Source organism: Urocitellus parryii, chromosome 2 (genome assembly GCF_045843805.1).
Source record: "Urocitellus parryii isolate mUroPar1 chromosome 2, mUroPar1.hap1, whole genome shotgun sequence".
NCBI classification, from domain to species: Eukaryota; Metazoa; Chordata; class Mammalia; order Rodentia; family Sciuridae; genus Urocitellus; species Urocitellus parryii.
The window spans coordinates 84,556,875-84,577,855 of record NC_135532.1 but is presented as its reverse complement, the minus strand read 5'-3'; the positions used below and the strand labels follow the sequence as shown (position 1 = coordinate 84,577,855).

The 20,981-nt window shown below is 36.8% G+C and overlaps 1 protein-coding gene across 1 annotated transcript in view; it reads left to right on the top strand.

The window, feature by feature from the left end:
- Window positions 1–20,981, top strand: part of LOC113199600 (phospholipid-transporting ATPase IB-like) — a 165,202-nt gene that overhangs the window by 127,647 nt on the left and 16,574 nt on the right. Inside the window, exons 28-31 of the mRNA XM_077795482.1 lie at window positions 2,242–2,303; window positions 6,021–6,077; window positions 8,914–9,021; window positions 20,478–20,566. Coding sequence (XP_077651608.1) covers window positions 2,242–2,303; window positions 6,021–6,077; window positions 8,914–9,021; window positions 20,478–20,566 — 316 coding nt within the window. The remainder of the gene's footprint in view (window positions 1–2,241; window positions 2,304–6,020; window positions 6,078–8,913; window positions 9,022–20,477; window positions 20,567–20,981) is intronic.

Genomic DNA, 20,981 nt, shown 5'->3' with positions numbered 1-20,981 from the left:
GGTAGCGCGCTTGCCTGGCATGCGTGCGGCCAGGGTTCGATCCTCAGCACCACATACCAACAAAGATGTTGTGTCTGCCGAGAACGAGAAAATAAATAAATAAATAAATAAATAAAATAGAATTTTGTTGAGATGTTCATTTGACTTTGCATTTCCTTCCTAAATTTATTTTTCTAATCTTTAATCATTTCTTTGGGTTTCTTTGCTTATTTGTATAGATTTCTGATACTAAGAAAGGTTTGAATTTTTGTTCTTATAGTCAATTTGTTATTATAAATTTGTATAAGCATCACTCTATTTCTTTAGAGAAATCATTTCCTCATATGAATAATGATAAAATTATTATATTTTTCTTCCTTCTCTCTTTCTGTTCCTCCAACACCTCATTATCTTGCATATGACATACCTTCATGCTCTTAAGTATGCTTCCAGTTGGAATACTTTGTTTGCTTTGAATGTCTTTTGTTGACTTGATGAGACCATCTGCAAACTTGATGTTTTCCATTTATTTCACCAGTACCTTCATGTATTCAGGTGTCATTTCCTTATCATATGGGCATGTGATAATTACAGCTAATAATTTTAACACCACATTTGTTTTTGCTTTTATACTCTTATTTCTTCAACATATTAGATGTATATAAATATATTTTGATATATTAAATCTTTCAAATGCACACCAGTCTTTTTGTTCTGATTAGTCATTAGGTTTTTGGCTGGGTAAACTGGGTCTTATGTAAAAATCCCTAGTGAGCTTTCTTCATCTGTGATAAATTTTGCTGTCCTTTTTCCACTCATTTGATTCAATTCATTTAAAAACATATTTCATAATCAGGGACATATATATAGCATAATAAAGAATGACCAAAACTCATAAAATAGTCATTTTATGGGTACTGTATCTGTTTCTTTTTTTTTTAAATTCTTCATGGGATTAAAGTTTCTGTCCCAGAGAGAAGAAAAGTGTATTTCTGCAGATGTTTTTTGGGATCTGATGCTCTAGGCCAAGTTGGTATTCACATCAGGGAGCTCTTACTACAAGTAGCAAGCTCAGCTTCTGTGCTGGCTTCAGTTCCTTGGAAGCCTTTGTTAGTTTTCTGAGTCTGTGGATTTTTTTTTTGTCTCCTTGTTTCCCTGACATTGACTTTGTGGCATTTTTCATTATTAATTTTGTGTAATATTCAGAAGGAAAGTAATTTCTGCTTCACACCAGAATGTTGGAATACTGGAAGTTTTTCTTCCCTCCCAATGTAGCTTCTAATTTCTCCATTCCTTTATGAGTACATATCCAAACAATATAATCCAATATTATGTTCCTGTGAAGCAGCTATCTTCTCTTTTCTATTCAGTTATATTGTTCTCATCTATACTATCATCCCACTCCCAATAAGCTCACAAAGTGTAGGTCAGTCAGTGCACACTCTAGAATCATGGTTGTCATTCTCCTGGTGGTTGTAATTTGGCCCACATATTTATTCACTTTTCTTCATTTGGATTCCCTAAATGTTTCATTGCCTGTAGTTTTAGTGGATTATAACTCAGAAACAAACAAACATAAAACAACAACAACAATAAATGAGTCTAAGTACATAAGTATACTATCTGAATTGGTATAAAGGTCAGGAGTTGGCACTTGAAAATTTACATATCAAATGTAATGAACCAAAAACCACCAATATGTATTAGAGAATTTTAAAACATGTCAAGAAGATCTGAAGAGAGTATCCTAATGTTGAGATAGTCTGGGGCCTTCATAAAGTTTTATAGTAGATATAGCAATAATTGAAAAGAATTAGGAAATTCTATCATTATTTCAAATTGTCTATTGTTTGTTATTTTAGAAAAGGAAATAGTATTAAAAATATGATGACAAAATTATTACAATTTCTCATAACCTAGCATCATTTATGGGATATTTGTACTTTTAATTTATGGGTTCTGTCAAATGGTTTAATGCAAATAAAGCTAAGTTTACAACAACATTCACATACTCCTTATGCTTTGTTTTTTCATCTGTTGCTTGATATATCCTTGGAGAGACTAAAAAGTAAGAAAAAGTCACAATTGTCACAGATAATAGATGCAAAATTTTTGTCATTTAAAGCGATTTAGAAATATGACCAATAATCAATGAATATTTTTTTTGGGGGGGGTCCACTATGTGTTTCTTTGGTAAAAATAAATTCAAAATCTATATTACAGACTCTATAAAGATTAAAACATGATTTTTTCACGTTTCAGATATGATATTGCGACATGGTTACACCACAGACTATTTATTTCTTGGAAATTTTATTTATACGGTAAGATTACTCTTGTGCATTAAATCACTTATTTCTAATTAAAACAAATAAATCACTTTACCAAATGTTATAAGTCAGTATCCTATGAATTTTAAGATTCTCTCACTCTAATGTCTTTTCCAAGAAGAAACTATTGTAGCAGTTGCTTACATATATTTCTAGAAATATAAACTTTATTACAAATGTATGTTACCTCCCTCCCTACTTTTTTTGATAAGTAGGAAATGCTTCTCAATATCTCATTTTTTCCCACTATATAGCATGCCTTGCTGATTTCAAATCAGTCCATAAATATTTACATCATCCTTTTAGGGTTGCGTGTATGAGTAACTTGCCATTATTAATTTAGCTAGTCTCCTATTAGTGGACATTACTGTTATTTTTGGTCCTTTGACATTATGAACAATACTACAAAGACTATTCGTATGTGCCCAGAAGTAAGTATATCTGTAGGATAAATTTCTAGGAGCTTAATTTTAGCTATATCAGATGGTAGCATGAATTTTGAAAGACATTACCAAATATTCCCCCAAAGAGTACACAAATTTAGTAATAAGAACATCAATTTCCCTGAGTCCCATGGGCAGTGATCTTATCACACTTCTTCATCCAAAAATGATAGCCTATTGCAGTTTTTGCTTTGAGAGCAATCATATTTGTGTGATTATAAATCAATTCTTTTTTTTTCTATCCATGAACTGCTTGTTGTTGTATTTAGTTCTGTTGGGATGTCATTTTTTTCTTGTTATTGTGTGCATATATGTACATACCATTCATCTATTGAGCGAAACCTAGGTTGGTTCCATAGGTTAGCTATTGTGAATTGAGCTGCTGTAAACATTGATGTGGCCGCATCACTGTAGTATGCTGACTTTAAGTCTTCTGGGTATATATCAAGGAGTGGGAGAGCTGGGTCAAATGGTGGTTCCATTCCAAGTTTTCTGAGGAATCTCCATACTACCTTCCATAGCGGTTGCACCAATTTGCATTCCCATCATCAATGTATGAGTGTACCTTTTCCCCCACATCCTTGCCAACATTTATTGTTGCCTGTATTCTTGATGATTGCCATTCTGACTGGAATGAGATGAAATCTTAGAGTAGATTTGATTTGCATCTCTCTAATTACTAGAGATGTTGAACACTTTTTCATATATTTGTTGATCAATTGTATTTCTTCTTCTGTGAAGTGTATGTTCTAACAGACATATATAGAATATTTCACCCATCAGCTATGATTCTATACTTGGAAGACCCTAAAAGTTCCATTAGAAAACTCCTAGAACTAGAAAATGAAGTCGGCAAAGTAGCAGGATATATAAATTAACACCCATATATCAAAGGCATTTCTGTATACCAGTGACAAATCCTCAGAAAGGGAAATGAAGAAAACTACCCCATTCTCAATAGCCTCAAAAAAATTAAAATACTTGGGAATCAACTTAATGAAAGAGGTGAAAGATCTATATAAAGAAAATTATAGAACCCTAAAGAAATCAAATAAGACCTTAGAAGATGGAAAGATCTACCTTGCTCTTATATACGACAAATTAATATTATCAAAATGACCATACTTCCAAAAGCACTATACAGATTTAATGCAATTCCTATCAAAATCCCAATGGCATTCCTCATATAAATAAAAAAAAGCAATCATGAAATTCATCTGGAAAAAGCTAAAGCAATCCTTAGCAGGAAGAGTGATGCAGGTGGCATCACTATACCAGACCTTAAAGTATACTACAGAGGAACAGTAACAAAAACAGCATGGTATTGGCACCAAAACAGACTTGATAAACCAATGGTACATAATAGAGGACACAGAGAATAACCCACAAAAAATACAATTATCTTATATTAGACAAAGGTGCCAAGAACATGCATTGGAGAAAAGATAGCCTCTTCAACAAATGGTGCTGGGAAAACTGGAAATCCATATGCAACAAAATGAAATTAAACCCCTATCTCTCACCATGCACAAAACTCAAAATGGATCAAGGACTTAGGAATACAACCAGAGTCCCTGCGTCTAAGAGAAGAAAAAGTAGGCCCTAATCTCCATCATGTGGGATTAGGCCCCAACTTCCTTAATAAGACTCCTGTGGCACAAGAATTAAAATCATGAATCAATAAATGGGATGGACTCAAACTAAAAAGCTTCTTCTCAACAAAAGAAATAATTTGTGAGATGAATAGAGAGCCTATATCTTGGGAGCAAATCTTTACGTCTCACGCATCAGATAGAGCACTAATCACTAGGGTATATAAAGAACTCAAAAAAAAGCTAAACACCAAAAAAACAAATAACCCAATTGATAAATGGGCCAAGGACCTGAACAGACACTTCTCAGAGGATGATGTACAATCAGTTAACAAATACATGAAAAAATGTTCATCATCACTAGCAATTAGAGAAAGCAAATTAAAATCACTCTAAGATTTCCTCTCACTCCAGTCAGAATGGCAGCTATTATGCATCAAACAACAATAAGTGTTGGTGAGGATGTGGGGAAAAGGGTACACTCATACACTGCTGGTGGGACTGCAAATTGATGCAGCCAATATGAAAAGCAGTATGGAGATTTCTTGGAAAATTAGGAATGGAACCACCATTTGACCCAGCTGTCCCTCTCCTCGGTCTATACCCAAAGGATTTAAAAACAGCATACAACAGGGACATAGCCACATCAATGTTTATAGCAGCACAATTCACAATAGCTAAACTGTGGAACCAACCTAGATGCACTTCAATAGATGAATGGATAAAAAAACGTGGCCTATATACATACTGGAATATTACTCAGCAATAAAAGAGAATAAAATCATGGCATTTGCAGGTAAATGGTTGTAGTTAAAGAAGATAATGCTAAGTGAAGTTAGCCAGTCCCAAAAAACCAAATGCCTCATGTTTTCTTTGATATAAGAAGGCTGATTCATAGTGGGATAGGGAGCGGGAACATGGGAGGAATAGACGAATTCTAGATAGGGCAGAGGGATTGGAGGGGAAGGGAGGGGGCATGGGGTAATTAATGATGGTGGAATGTGATGATCATTATTATCCAAATTAAATGTATGAAGACATGAATTGGTGTGAATAGGCTATGTATACAACCATAGATATCAAAAATTATGCTCTATATATGTAATAAAATTGTAATGCATTCTGCTATCATATATAAATTTTAAAATTTACATAAAAAGAATATTTTACCCATCAATGAGCAAATATACTTTTTTCTCAGCAGCATATGGCTCCTTCTCTAAAATATATCATATCTTATGACACAAAGAAACTCTTAGGTAAATACAAAAATCCATAGAAGATAACTCTTTTGATTTATAGTGGTTTCAATTTACCCTGCTCAACTGTATGTTTTTTTTATTAATAGCACTCAGATTTCTAGGTAGAATCAAATCTTCCATGGTATTTATTAAAAAAATAAAAGTAAATATAAGAGCTTATAACATAAGTATTGATTTGAGTCATATGCTAAAGAGTTCCTAAACACGTGCATGTATTAGAAAACACTATATCCTCCTTAGAACTAAAACCCAGGAGAACATTTATCAACTTAATGACATTACAGTCCACCAGATGTGAGGATGAATGGGGGTGGGGGGGATGTCAGGAAAGGAGTAGGAGATATGAATTCTAATGGAAATTTTTTTTACATTTTTTATTTTATTGTCTTTGCCTTCCCATCTCACCTCTCACAGTATGTAGTTGTTACTGTTTGTCTGAAAGCTGGGCTGGAGACAACATCTTGGAATAGAGTAAGTATACTTCAGGAGTTTTTCTAAATCCATTGTTGTTGCTATGTGCTGACTTACTTTTAATTTTTAGAAAAATAATAAGCTTTTGTTTGTTCTCCATACTCTATTTGATTTTGCATATTCAAATAATGATTTAAACTGGATGAAGGTATATTATTCATCTAATGTCTTTAGGATATTTGTTTTCCTGTTTTACATTTGAAATAGATTCAATTTAGCATACTATAACTGAGATACTTCATTTACTATTATTATCCAAGTTCAGGATTAATACAGAAAATTTAGCTAACACAGAAATTTAAGTAAATACATATTTTCCATGCCTTTCAATGTGAATGCTATTATTGACAGTTTGGTTTCTATTCTTTCAGTCTTTTTTCTTATGTATGTTAACTTTTTTAAACAAGAATAAAATAATAGCTAGGCCAGAGTACATGTGTAATCCCAGAGACTCAGGAAGCTGAGGAAGGAGTTTGAGGCCAGCCCAGGCTACTTAGACCCTAGTCAACTTCGTAAGACCCTCTCTCGAAACAGAAAAGAAAAAGGACTGGGGTGTAGGTTACTGGTAAAGTGCCCCTGGGTTCAATTCCCAATATCAAAAATGAAAAAAAAAAAGATTATAATGTAGCTAATGTTTTGTAATTTACTTTTTTCACTTAATAACATTTTTCCATCTATTTAATCTGCATAGCTATTACAGAAGGGGCTGGAAGATGTACTCAGTCATAGAACACTTGCATAGATGCTCATGGCCCTGGGTTTGGTGCCCAGTACTGAAAAAAAAAAAAAAAAAAAAAACATCACAAACAAAGATTTTTTTTTGAGAGGAAATGAATTTATATTAGCTTGTAACTTTTTTTTTTTTTTTTTTTTTTTTGTACCAAGGATTAAACTCAGGGGCACTCGACCACCGAGCCACATCCCTAGGCCTATTTTGTATTTTTTTTTTTTTTAATTTAGAGACAGGGTCTCACTGAGTTGCTTAGCGCCTCACCATTGCTGAGACTGGCTTTGAATTCATGATCCTCCCGTCTCAGTCCCTTGAGTCACTGGGATTGCAGGCATGCGCCACCATACCCAGCTAGCTTGTCACCTTTTAAGAGCTAAGATGATGTAGTGTATCACGTATTCTCTGATGCAATCAATTTGGAGTTCTGACCACAACAGTATTTCCAACTGGACCTTGACACTCAGTTATGAAAAAACATATTACATTAGCAGCTCATAAAACATACAAGTTATAAGCACAATATTATACCACCTTAACCACTATGTAAATATAGAAACAATTATTTTCTATTTCTCATTCTAATTGTCAAATCCTCTCCTGTAAAGAATGTTTTCTAGGTTTAGGATCACTTATGTCTGTACATACTGAATCTCACTTTTTTTTATTCATAAATATTTCTTTGTTTACTTATTTATTTAAAGTCCATAGCAAAAGTAGCAAAAACGCGGGGGGGGGGGCTTTCTTGTCTCCTGTGTTGTCCCATGTTCCTGCTCTCTACCTCCCATGGAGATTAAGAAGGAGTGTGGTAAAGGAAAAGAAGGCATTGGTTGCCTACCCTGTGGAGACGATGGAGTAGGTGTTCTGGGGCTTCTTCTTGGGGAAGAGGAGGATACTGGAAGTCACCCTTTAGGTGCAAGAACTAAACAGGGCAGAGAGGTAGCAAAATGCCTCTCAAGAGCAGCATGGTGGCTTGCGACCACTCCCGCGTCCCATCAGGAACCCATCTGAAAATACTAAACCATACCGAAATGCCTAGCATTACAGCTAATGCATTGTGTCAATTACAAGGGAACCATTATGAAGATGCATTGTTGTATGTATGTATATTTTAAAATTTTAGTTGTAGATGGATACAATACCTTCATTCTATTTATTCATCTTTATGTCGTGCTCAGGATCAAACCCAGTGCCTCACACATGCTAGGCAAGCACTCTACCGCTGAGCCATAACCCCAGCCCCTGCATTGCTGTTTTTTAAGTTTCAAAGTTCCCAGTTTTCGCCTGATCCTCTTTTCCACCATCTTCATGTGGAAATCATCTTTAATCATCTTTATGATCACAGGAAGACCCTTTCTGAGGCCAGTTCGGTTTACTTTAACCAGAGAGAGGAATCATTTGACTAATAGGTTACCTTTTAAAAGAATGTGAAAAGTTGATTTTGAAGATAACTTACAAACACAAGAACTGGCAGACTGGTCTTTTCCATTGTTACATTTGTTGTTTGAACATAATTAATCAACAAGCACTACCTAACAGGATGAGAGCACTTGAGCCCATTATAGGCACAAGTTCCCAGACCCAGACATTGGCAGTGATCTTTCATCCAGTTATCTCTACCAGGCTAATGTGCATCATTCAGTCAATGTCACAATGCCTGCCATTGTCCCAGAGCTACTTGTACAGAACAAGAATGATTTGGTCCTTTTTAAAAGATCTCTTCCTGATTTCTGTTGAAATACTTTACTTTTACTGAAAAAGCTCTGAATTAAAAATAGACAAAAGCCGATAGCCTCAATAAATCACCCATCACTGTGTGGACTGAGAGTTGGCCGTTTTCACTGAAGACACAGAATGTCACTTGGCTTAGGTAAATGAGGTACCATTGTTTAAGATACATTAACCAGTGGTTCCCTGTTTCTACAGCAAAATATTCTGAAAAAAAATGTGGAAAAGAAACCCTAAATTTTAAGTAATTGAACAATTATTGATATTTTCTCATGAAAACATCTGAGATGAACAAATGTATTTTGTTAGTTGATATAATTAGCACCTCCACCCTTTTAAATAGAAAAGACTCATGCCTCTGTGGTACTCTTCTTTCTGCAGTTTAGTCATGTGGCAATTTGGGGAAGCATAATAAGCTGGATGCTGTTTTTCTCAGTTTACTCTTTCTTCTGGCCCATCTTCTCTGTGGCTCCTGAAATGACAGGACAGGTTAGTCCTACCAACTGTGAGTGTCTTTATATTCCACATGAAAATTGATCCTCACTAACAATATGAACTGATGCTAACAACTTCCAAAATTATTTAGGGAAAAAAAAGATAAAAATAAGTGTAATGAGAAGAAGTTACTGATTCAACTAAATTCTGACTTACTTATAAAAAATTATTATATCCAAAATCTCATTATTTTAAACTATCCATATCAACCACTTTTCCCCAAAATTGTATTTTTTGTGTATATAAGCAATAGTAATGGCTGAATCATCTAAAATAGCTAATATTGTAATTTTATTTCTCATGTAATATGCTATGTGCTCAAATTATTTGTACTTGTAACACATGCATGGAATTAGGAAATTATTATTATTTAAAATGTTTAGAATAGCCATTCTTCAGTTCTCAAAATAGAATACATAGTCTAAACTTCTAAATATTTTAAACCTACATGGAAGTTATATGAAACTTCAGAGCATACTCTAAAAATGTTATGCTTTTTTATATATTTTTAAATTCTACTGTGTTTATGCCTCTTGTAGGCATAGGAATTAGACCACATTCTTATAAAGTGAATCACAGAATTCCATGATATGGGAATTATAGGTGAACTTGGCACAAACCCACTCAATTACTAAGTGAAGAAATGCGAGTCCAGATTTCACTAGCTAAATCCCTGTGTTCTTTCCACTAAACAGCCGTCCTTTATACCCCTGTCTTTCTCTGGGGATATAGGAGATGATGACTGTACCCCCATGTCGCGACCCCTTGCCCGCAAGGAAGACGCAACTCGGGAATCTTCTCTCAGCAGTTTATTCAGGTCCTTGATACTTTTTCTTCTATCCCCTGGATGCCCCTCCCAGCCTTAATAAAGCACCTCAAGCCCCAATGCGAAGCTGCCACGTGGACTTTTCTCATAGGGTGCCAAGTCACAGCGTGCCAACTCATTCTGATAAGGAGTTGTTTGTCACAGACTACAGGGGAAACCAGCGCCATCTTGTAATGGCGGCCACAGTTCACAGAAACGGCTCACCACAGTTCCCCCGTTTTTGTTTTTGTATGACAATACAGGCGAGAGTAGAGGTCCTATCCCACTGTGCAGAAGTGGCTGCATAGTATGGCTCAGCCCTAAGGAGGCGCCTTCCCCAGATCCGAGGCCATATCAGCCGACGCCTTTTTTCGTGGGGCGGGGCGTGGATAAGGTGGGGTAAGGAAGGACGTCAAACCCGCATGCAATAGGACATGCTCTCCTTGAGGTCCACTCCAAGGATCACTCAAGTGCAGTGCCTTGCCTCGCATCCTGTACCGTGACGATGGTGGACGGAGGGGGATAGCTGAGGCTGAACTGTGGCTGTGTACAATGACAAACAAGTTGACAGCACCCTGAAAGAAAGGCACGGACTTTAAAGCGATAGAGAAGCACTAGTGTGGAAACCCATCTGCGTGCAATGGCAGCAAGACCGGCAGAGTGCAAGGGCTTTCCAACACTAAGAGAATAGCGAGGAAAGACATGTCGATCCCAGTGCAATGTTATAATAACTTGGGGTGCAACGACCATGTCAAAGATTTACTGTTTAAGATGCGCAAGCCAGACTTGAGGTGAATTGCCATTTTCTAAAGCTGCAAGAGCTTGTATGATCATAGCCTTATCGTGAGCATTGCGGGCCTTGAGGCGACAGAGAAACCACAAACAGAGGAACATACCGAAGCAACACATTGCATCAAAAATGCCTATTCCCACCCACTCCTTAAAAAAGGAAAAGGCAGATGACAACCAATTGGTAAATTGACCCAAGGTCACTGGATTGACATGGGTGTTATTCAAAACAGCAATCTGAGTTAGTTGAGACTGGATCAAGTTTTCTGCTTCCATGGACCAGGTTCCGGATAGATATTCTCCGATGATGCATGAGGCATTTCTGGAATCATAAAATCTGACAGAGGTTATACATAAATGTGCTCGTTGATCAATACAACCCAAATGTACTAGGTCAGACAATTCCTCAACTTGAGCTTGAAGTAACTCTATCCTTTGATTAGCAGCCAAAATCCCAGATAAAATGTGTTGATTAATTCTACTTTGAGATTTAGAAATTACTTGATTGTATTTTTACTTAAAAGCAAATTTATACTAAACACATTTATCTCAAATATCTGTAACTGAAAAAACAGAGTATCTGATAAATGTAAATATAAAACTTAAATTATAGGTTTTCTGTTGAAGAAAAACAATTAGGCAAATATATATTAACTAATCAATTAGGCATGTGCTAATTAATTTATAGATTAACAAATATAGGTTATCTAAATATCTAAAATATATATATAAAGAATAAGAACATAACTTATAATTGTATTAACTTTATGTAACCACGTGGTCTTAAAATATTTGGATCCATTTAAATTTATTTTTAGCTAGGAGTGCACTCTTCTATGTGACGTCACTTGATGTAACTGAAATAAGATCCTTGAGTATACATTTTTATTTTTATAGTTAGCAATGAAAATAAGGATTTTTTGGTCATCACAGGAACTTTGCCGGCTTGTTCCTGTGGCGAGCAAATGCATCCTCATAACCTTCAAAATTAAAAGTAAAATATAAAGAAGCATATTTGATATCTCTCATCAATAGAACATTATTTAGTAACACAACTATAGAGAAAAAGTCAGGTTATTTAACTTAGAACTAGCTTAAATTTAGGACTGTAACATAGAAACCTGTGGAATTAAATTTTGTCTGAAAAAGATATCTTTCATTAGCATTTACAGGTAGGCATTTTGTTGTAAAAAAAATACAGGCTCTGAGCAGCTCCGGTAGAAACCTGAAACACAGCAGTACAGGTTAGTGGCTGGAAAGCGGGACTAGAAGTCCTGTCTGAGTGACTGTGGAAGAACCAATCAGAAGCCCGCAAAAGTGTGGGAGGTGGGACCAGGAAGCAGCCATGCCGGCCAGGCACCCCATGGTTACCATGGTGATGCAAACAACATGGAGTCTGGTGCCCATTTTCAGGGCAAAAGTTCTCCAAGTTTTCTTAGCCGATTGTATTTTGTTTGATTTTGTCTGCATTTTCCCCCGCCTGGCCAAGATCTTACTGCGGTAGCAGCTTGTTCTGTCTCTGCGACCTGCGGTTGCAGTTGTACATCCTGTACTTCCTGGCATTCCCCTAGGGAGTCTACAGATAGAAAGGGGTTGGTCCGTGGGAGGTGACGAAGTCGCCCACTCCCCGGGGTACCATTCCGTCCCTGGATTGCCCCATACACCTAGGCTTCCGGGGCCCGGGTCGGGCCCCTGTTTCCATTTTGAGGGCAGCGGCCAGAACCTGTCCTGTAATATGAGCTCCATCAATATCCTTACAAGCTCGAATCATGTCATCAACACTCTTTGCTCTGGTAGATTTAATGGCATTTTGGCAATAGGAATTTGCATATTTAAGAGCCAATTGCTTAATGACCGGCATGGCTTGTTCCAAGTTAGGGAATATTTTTTCTGCTACCTGTATCAATCAGGCAAGGAAGTCAGAATAAGGCTCAGAGGGTCCTTGAGCAATTTTTGAAATTTTTGTTTTAGCATTTGAAATAGGTAGAGCCTTCCAAGCCTAAATGGCTGCTGTAGCTATCTGAGCATAGACCCCAGGATTATAATTAATTTGTTGATTTATGATAGCATATAGTCCCAAGCCTGTTAACATTTCAAGGTTATGCCGTGGGAAGCCGGCGTCCTGATTGACTCGGGCTAGCTCGCGACACCTCTCTTGATTTTCACTTTTCCACAACAAAAAATCCCCTCCGGACAACACAGCCATGCAAAGCTGTTGCCAGTCACTAGGTGTCAGCTGATTGGCAGAGAAAGACTCGAAGAGAGTCAATGTAAAGGGGGCATGGGATCCGTAATTAGTAACTGCCTCCTTTAGTTGTTTAATATCCTTAAAGGCTAAAGGAACATGTACTCTGGCCGGCTGTCCATCGGCATCCAAGTTTTCAATTACTGGGAAGTTTGGGCCGTCTTAGGCTGCCACTGAACACCCCCCAGCCTTCTGGGGTTGTCCTTGTCCCAATCGGGGTTATAAGGAGGGAGCGTGACAGCGATCGGGGCTGTAGGTGCTTTAAATCTTGACTTTTACAATCGACCCTCCAGTTCCTCTATCTCCCTTTCCAATTCTTCCTCCTGTCAGCTGTTACCATGGAGCCCAGTTAGTAACTCCCTTATCTTAGAAATGTAGTCAGCACTGTGAAGCCCAGCTCAAGGCCAGAGGCCTTGTTACATATTTTTGTGAAAAACTAGTAAGGGAGTGTCCAGTGCCTGGAATGCTGATTTTTTCAGACAGTAGCCAAATAAAACAGGGCAACATGAAAATAGGAAGTTTATCTACATTAAACCTTTTTGTAGAGATTCTTTTGCTGAAAGTCCTAAAATAAGCCATGGTGAATATTCTGGAGAAGGTCAATTAAGACTTTTCTGTGGGCCTGATAGGGAGGGGGAAGATGAGAAGGCGGGGTTGAGAGCGGCTAGGGTGGATCTAATTCCTCAGAACTGTCCGAGCTACTTGTGTCCTTGGGAGTTTTTAACTCAGTCAAGTCCGGATAGAGCCTTCTCCTCTGTTTAACATTCCGTACATTCCCATCCTTCTGAGATATCTCACTTCTTGCCGGAGACAGCCGCCTCCTCCCCTGTTTCATGCTCCGCACACTCCCATCCTCCTGAGATACCTCACTTTCTGCCGTCTCTGACTTCTCCTCATGTAATTGCTCTAAAACTTCCTGTCCTTTAGTAAGTGCTTCCTGACATCTGCCATCTGTGAGGCAACTACGGACCATCTTCCAAAGGGGTATCACCCCACCCTCTAATATGCCCTGCTCAGAAGCAAAGTCAAGGTCTTTGCCTAATTTATCCCAGCTAGGTATAGTAAGGCTGCCCGAGAATGCAAACCACGGTGCAGCAATATCTGTCTTCTGTAAAAATCTCTCTAAAGTACTACGTTTCACTTCCAGGCCCTTGGAACGTAACAGGTCATCTAGGGCCAGGAGGAGCGGACTTGAAGATGCGGCACCCATGACACAACAACAAAAGACGCACAAAAAACAACAAGAGATACCACAAAAAACAAAAACGAGATGACACAACAAAAGAAACACAGAAAACAAAAGTGAAAGTACACAGTGCAGCTGCAATAAATATGAGGCTCTCTCTTTCTTTGTAGAGGAGCTGACCCCGCTTTGGACGCGGATCCCACTTACTGGGACTATCCCTGCTTTCATCGCAGATCCCACTTACCTGGGACTAACCGGTGCACCACCCCTGACTGACTGAAAGTTCTGGTTCCCGGGTCTCGGCGCCACTTGTCGCGACCCCTTGCCCGCAAGGAAGACGCAACTCGGGAATCTTCTCTCAGCAGTTTATTCAGGTCCTTGATACCTTTTCTTCTATCTCCTGGATGCCCCTCCCAGCCTTAATAAAGCACCTCAAGCCCCAATGCGAAGCTGCCACGTGGACTTTTCTCATAGGGTGCCAAGTCACAGCGTGCCAACTCATTCTGATAAGGAGTTGTTTGTCACAGACTACAGGGGAAACCAGCACCATCTTGTAATGGCGGCCACAGTTCACAGAAACGGCTCACCACACCCCCAGGCTTGGGACAGCCCAATGCCAGTACACAAGAATTATAAAGGATCTTCTTGCTTTAACCCATGACTGAATGGCTGGTATTGAAAGAGATTGAAAAAAGAACTGTAAAAACTGGACAACATATAAGAAAAGAATTGTTGGAAAGCATTAGTAAGTAACAAACAGACATAATACTTAAGGGTCTATGATTCTTGGAAGAAGGGACATTTTTAACATTATACTTATTTATGTATCTATAGAGAACATTCTCAAATCGGTTGTCTCTGCTTCCACATTAAGAAATTGGAAAAATAAAATAAAAACCAAGAAGAAAGAAAATAATAAAGATTGTAAAATACTTGAATAGACACTTTATCGAAGAATAGAAATGAATAGCAAAAAGTAAATGAAAAGATGTTCAACACCATTATTCATTAGGTAAATACAAAATACAAATTAAAACTAAAATGAGATATCAGTATACAACTACTAGGAAGGATAAAATTATAAGAATGAATCACACAACATGTTGGTAAGGATGTGGAAGCAAGAAGAATTCTTATGGACTGCTGGTAGAAATATACATTGATAAAACTGTCTTGGAAAGCTGGTTGGCAGTTTCATGCAAGTTTCACACACCTTTTGTAAGGTGGGTACCACCTTATACTAAACTCCACTCCCGGGAATTTACTCAAAGTAAATGAAAGTATATACTAACAGAAAGGCTTGCACATTAATTTTCATGTCAACTTTATAGTAATGGCTGAAAACTGGAAACAACCCATATGTCCATAAATGGGTGAATGAATAATCGAATGATGCTATTTCCATACCATAGAATATTATTCAGAGATAAAAAGGAAGAAATTATTGACACATCTAACAACATTGATGAATCTCAAAATAATGATTTTGAGAGAAATAAAGTAGCCCAAGAAAGAAAGAAAAAGAAAAGGGAAGGAAGAAAGAAGAGAAAGAAGAAAGAAGAAACAAATTGTATAGGTTTGGCAAGAACTGGCATTTAATCAGCAGCATAAGGGAAGTTATGGGTGTGGTAGATATGTTTTTGATTGGGATAATGATTTCAAGGATATTTGCTATAGTTTTAAAAATTCTTCTTTCTGTATAACATTATGGTATATTTTGACATAATCACAAATGCATGGAATATAATTTTCTTTAATTCAGTCCACAGAACATCCCCCTTTCTCCTCTCTCCCTCCTCCTGTTCCTTTCCCTCTTCTCCACTGATCTTTCTGTAATTTATTGTTTTAAAGAGAGAGAGAGAGAAAGAGAGAGGGAGAGAGAGAATTTTTTAATATTTATTTTTTAGTTTTCAGTGGACAAAAACACCTTCATTTTTTATTTTTATGTGGTGCTGAGGATCAAAGCCAGCGCCCCGTGCATGCCAGGCGAGTGTACTACCACTTAAGCCACATCCCCAGCCCTTGTAATGTATATGTAGATTTTTTTTTTAAAGTTACTGTCTTGAGGACATACTTGATGCTGGGATTCACTATTCTATGTTCATATATGTACATATGAACGTTTGGTCAGATTCATTCCACTGTTCTTCCTTTCCCCCGCTTCCTCCATCCTCTTTGTCTACTCCACTGATCTTTATTTTGATGAAATTCCCTCTCCTTTTTTTTACTTTCTCTCTTTCTTTCCCCTCCCCCACCCCACTAACCCTTTATTTAAAATTAGTTTTCACATATCAGAAAAAAACTTTCAACCTTTGACTTTATGGGACTGGCTCATTTCACTTTGCATGATAGTCTCCAGTTCCATCTATTTAGCAGAAATGCCATGATTTCATTCTTATTTATGGATGAGCAATATTCCATTGTGTATATATACCATATTTTGTTCATCATTCACCTGTTGAAGGGCACCTAGATTGGTTCCATAGTTTGGCTACTGTGGATTGTGCTGCTATAAAGATTGATGTGGCTGTGTCACTGAAACAGGCTGATTTTAAGCCTTTTGGGTATATATTGAGGAGTGAGACAACTAGGTCATTCCTATAATAGAACCTTTCCCCCCACATCCTCACCAACATTCATTATTTGTCTTCTTGATAATTGTCTTTCTGTCTGGAGTAATATGAAATTTCAATGTAGTTTTAATTTGCATTTCTCTAGTTCCTAGAGATGTTGAACAATTTTTTATATATTTGTCTGAAATTTGTGTTTCTTCTTTTGAGAAGTATCTGTTTAGTTTAGTTTAGTTTTGTTTTGGTTTTGGTTTTAAGTTTTTTGAGTTCTTTGTATATCCTGGATGTTAATACCCTTATCTGAGAAGCAGGTGGCAAAGATCTTCTCCCGTGTTCTATACTCTTGTTTCCTTCACTTGTGTGGAAATTTTTAAATTTGATGCCATCCCACTTATTGCTTTTTTATTTTATTTCTTGCACTTTAGGAATTGTGTTAAGGAGGTCGGTTCCTGTGCCAAAATGTAATGGCAGGGTTTATGTTCTAATTCCTAGATTTTTTTTTCTTTTATCTTTTTCTTTCTTTCTTTCTTTTTTTTTTTTTTTTGTACTAAGAATTGAACTCAGGGGCACTTGAACACTGAGCCACATCCCCAGCCCTATTTTGTATTTTATTTAGAGACAGGGTCTCAATAAGTTGCTTAGCACTTTGCTTTTGATAAGGCTGGCTTTGAACTTGTGATCCTCCAGTCTCAGCCTCCTGAGCAATTGGGATTGCAGGCATGTACCACCACGCCCAGCTAATTCCTAGACTTTTGAACCACTTTGAGTTGAGTTTTATGCAGAGTGAGAGACAGGGATCATATTTAATTCTTCTACATATGGATTTCCAGTTTTCCCAAGGCCATTTATTAAAAATGTAAACATACATTTCGCTTTGTTTGGTATAACTGTATTTATGTGAGTTTGTCTCTGTTTCTTCTATTCTATTCCAGTGGTCTTCTTATCTGTTTTGGTGCCAGTACCATGCTGTTTTTGTTATTATAACTCTTTAGTGTATTTTGAGGTCTGGTATGGTGATGCCTCCAGCTTTGCTCTTTTTGCTAAAGATTGCTTTGGCTATTCTGGGTCTCTTATTTTTTCCCAATGAATTTCAGAACTGCTTTTTCTATTTCTGTGAATAATGTCATTGGAATGTTGATGGTAATTGCATTGAATCTATATAGAATTTGTGGTAGTATGGACATTTTGACAATGTTAGGTCTGCCTCTCCAACAACATGGGAGGTCTTTCCATCTTCTAAGGTTTTCTTCAATTTCTTTCTTTAGAATTCTATCATTTCATTGTAGATATCCTTTACCTCCTTTGTTAGAGTACATTTTTGAGACTATTATGAATGGGATAGTTTTCCTAATTTATTTTTTCAGGAGATTCTTTATTGGAGTATAGGAACACAATTGATTTGAGTGCTTATCTCGTACCCTTCTACTTTGGTGAAGAATTTTAGAAGTCTTCTAGTGGAGTTTATTGCATCTTCTAAATATAGAATCCTGCCATTAACAAACAGAGATAATTTGAGCTCTTCTTTTCCTATTTTTATCCCTTTAATTTCCTTCTCTTACCTAAATATTTTCACCTAAATCATTAAAATTTGGTTTTTGCCTTTATCACTTTATCACTTTTTGCAAAAGTTATAAAGAATCACTTACAATCAAATCCAGTAATAACTGGATCTCTCAGCTTGAATTTCTACTTTCTCACTTCCACACTGCCCGAGCCCTGTTTCTTAGGATTTTTGATATTCCTCATGACTTATCCAGTCCTCTGACTAGTCCTTATCAGACTCAAAGACAGAGCAGAAACTTGAGGTGACATTGACTATCCAGGGTGTATTAAATACTGATATAAGACTGGGAGACAGAACACTCTATTTTAACAATCTCATTGGGATAGGATGTAGTGTTTGGGGGGCCTATTGGGGTTGTAAAAGAAAGACTCTGCAGTAATTCAAGAGCCACAAAGTGTTGCCCCTTCTTGAAAGGAGACAAGAAAATTTAAAGACAAAAAGTAATAATATTTGTCATCTGTTTGGTTCCTGGGCTCTAAGTCTTTATAAGAAAAAGACACCTTCCTCCCAGCTGAAGAATCCCAAACCAATACAATCATATGAAAATTCATGTGGGTTTGGGGAAAATGTCTTGAATTCCTCCCCAAAAATAATAATTAAGCCATTTACAATACATTATACTTTTCCAGATACAATATACTCCTACAAAAGAAAAATTACCCTACTGAAGACATAAGGATTCTTTAAAGAGTCAGATTATAGCACAGTAGATTAAGGATGAGAAATTAAAATGCCATTTGAAAATGATAATTGAAATAATTTAAAAGAAAAATATGCAAATTTTAAAAGACATTGAAGGAGAAAATACAGATACATTTGATAAAGAACCAAAAAGAAGTTATTTAAAGAAAAATATATAATCAACTGGTATTATCTGGCTGAATCATTTCTAATTGGGAAAATTGTAGTATGAAATGCATATATTAAAAGAAAGCCTGAAAAAAAATCAACTTAAGCTTCCAACTCCAAAAGCTAGAAAAAGAATCAAACCTCCAGCCAGGTGTGGTGGCACACACCTATAATCCCAGTGGCTCAGGAGACTAAGGAGGATCGCAAGTTCAAAACCAGTCTCAGCAACAGTGAGGTTCTAAGCGACTCAGTGAGACCCTTTCTCTAATAAAATACAAAAAAGGGTTGGGGATGTGGCTCAGTGGTTGAGTGCCCCTGAGCTCAATCCCTGGATCAAAAAAAAAAAAAAAAAAAAAGAATCAAACCTCAGAAAATTAAAAACAGGAAATAAAAACAAGAGATCAATGAATAGGAAACCAATGTAGAATCAACAAAGACCGGATTTGATGCTTTGAAAAGATTCATAAAATTGATGACCAGGTTCTCCTTCTCTACTTTCTCCTAGCCTCTCTCCTTCCATAGGTGTCCGTCTGGCAGTATGGTCTGAAGGCCTTCTCTGCCAATGAAAATCTTGTTCCTGTAAACCTGTCATGGTGTCTTTCTCTGGGTTAAACCAAATTAACACAAATATTGCAAATGTGTTAAGAGGATTTTATGAGCAACTCTACATAACAATAAATATAAATTTAAAAAATCCACAAGAAATACCAAATACCAAATCTGATAGAACCACAGACCCTGAAGATGTTCTGACAGATGATTGGGAGACCTCAGGCACTCAGCTTCCCCTTCTGTCCATCTGGCAAATACTCGGACAGTATAAGGTAGGAAACTAACACAGGAGAATAACAGAGTACTGAGAAAAATCAGGAGACAAATATTAGAGACTGAGACTTGTTAGGAGTGTAAAGTTAAAGAACATAGCAGGTACTCAGTTAAAAAAAAAAAAAACAACCTTGGCAAGGGTCAAAGGCAAAGGAGGAATAGAGAGAGCCTCACTGAGTCTCAACTCACATGGTCTCTAATTGAACTAACATAATCAGTCAACAACCAATTAACGTGCTAGGCCAAAGGAAGAGTGAATTCTCTTAGGGAATACAATGGCAAAATTGCTTTACATATAACACAGCAGTTAAAGTTGTATTGCTTAGTAAGATAATACTGACCCATCCTCGCATTCCTGGGATAGAAACCTACTTGGTCCAAATATTTATTTGATTGCTTGTTTTTAGAATACATTGAATTAAATTTGTTAATACCATCTTTAGTTTTCACACATCTGTGTTGATTTAGCGGTTCTCAGTTTCATACAACTGCCTCCATATCTTTTCTGGCATTGCCAGTTGTGGTGGAGGGGAGGAAATGGATAGCTGTACAGGCACTAAATGTTGACAAAGGCAAAGATTCTTCTTCAATCATTCTTTATTTCTGTTTCTTTGCAGATCAATATGGTTCTGAGTTGTCCACACTTCTGGATGGGTTTTTTGTTAGTCCCGACTACCTGCCTGATTCAGAATTTTTTCTGGAAATTGTAAGTTGAAAAAAGAAGTAGTAGCCCAAAAGTTTATTGGCATACTCAACTACCCTTTTCCAATGATGTATATGTCTTTCAAACCACACTGAGTATCCCTTTATGCATATGAATGTCACAAGGCTTTTAAGAAAGAAATTTTCTTCTGCTTTCTTGCCACTGGAGATTTACTGGCCATCAACTTATATGGGAAAAACATGGAAGGAAAGTGCACAAGAGGGAATATGAAATTTGTGGTGATATCACCGCACTCATGATTTTTTTCCAAACACTGACCCATTTCTTTACTCTTTTGAAGTGTGACTTCAATTTTATCTAATTTATTAGAGTCAAAACCAAATCAGAGGATCACAGATTAAAAACTAAAAATAATAGTAAGAGGTACATACTCAATGGAAAAACATTCTTTACTTTG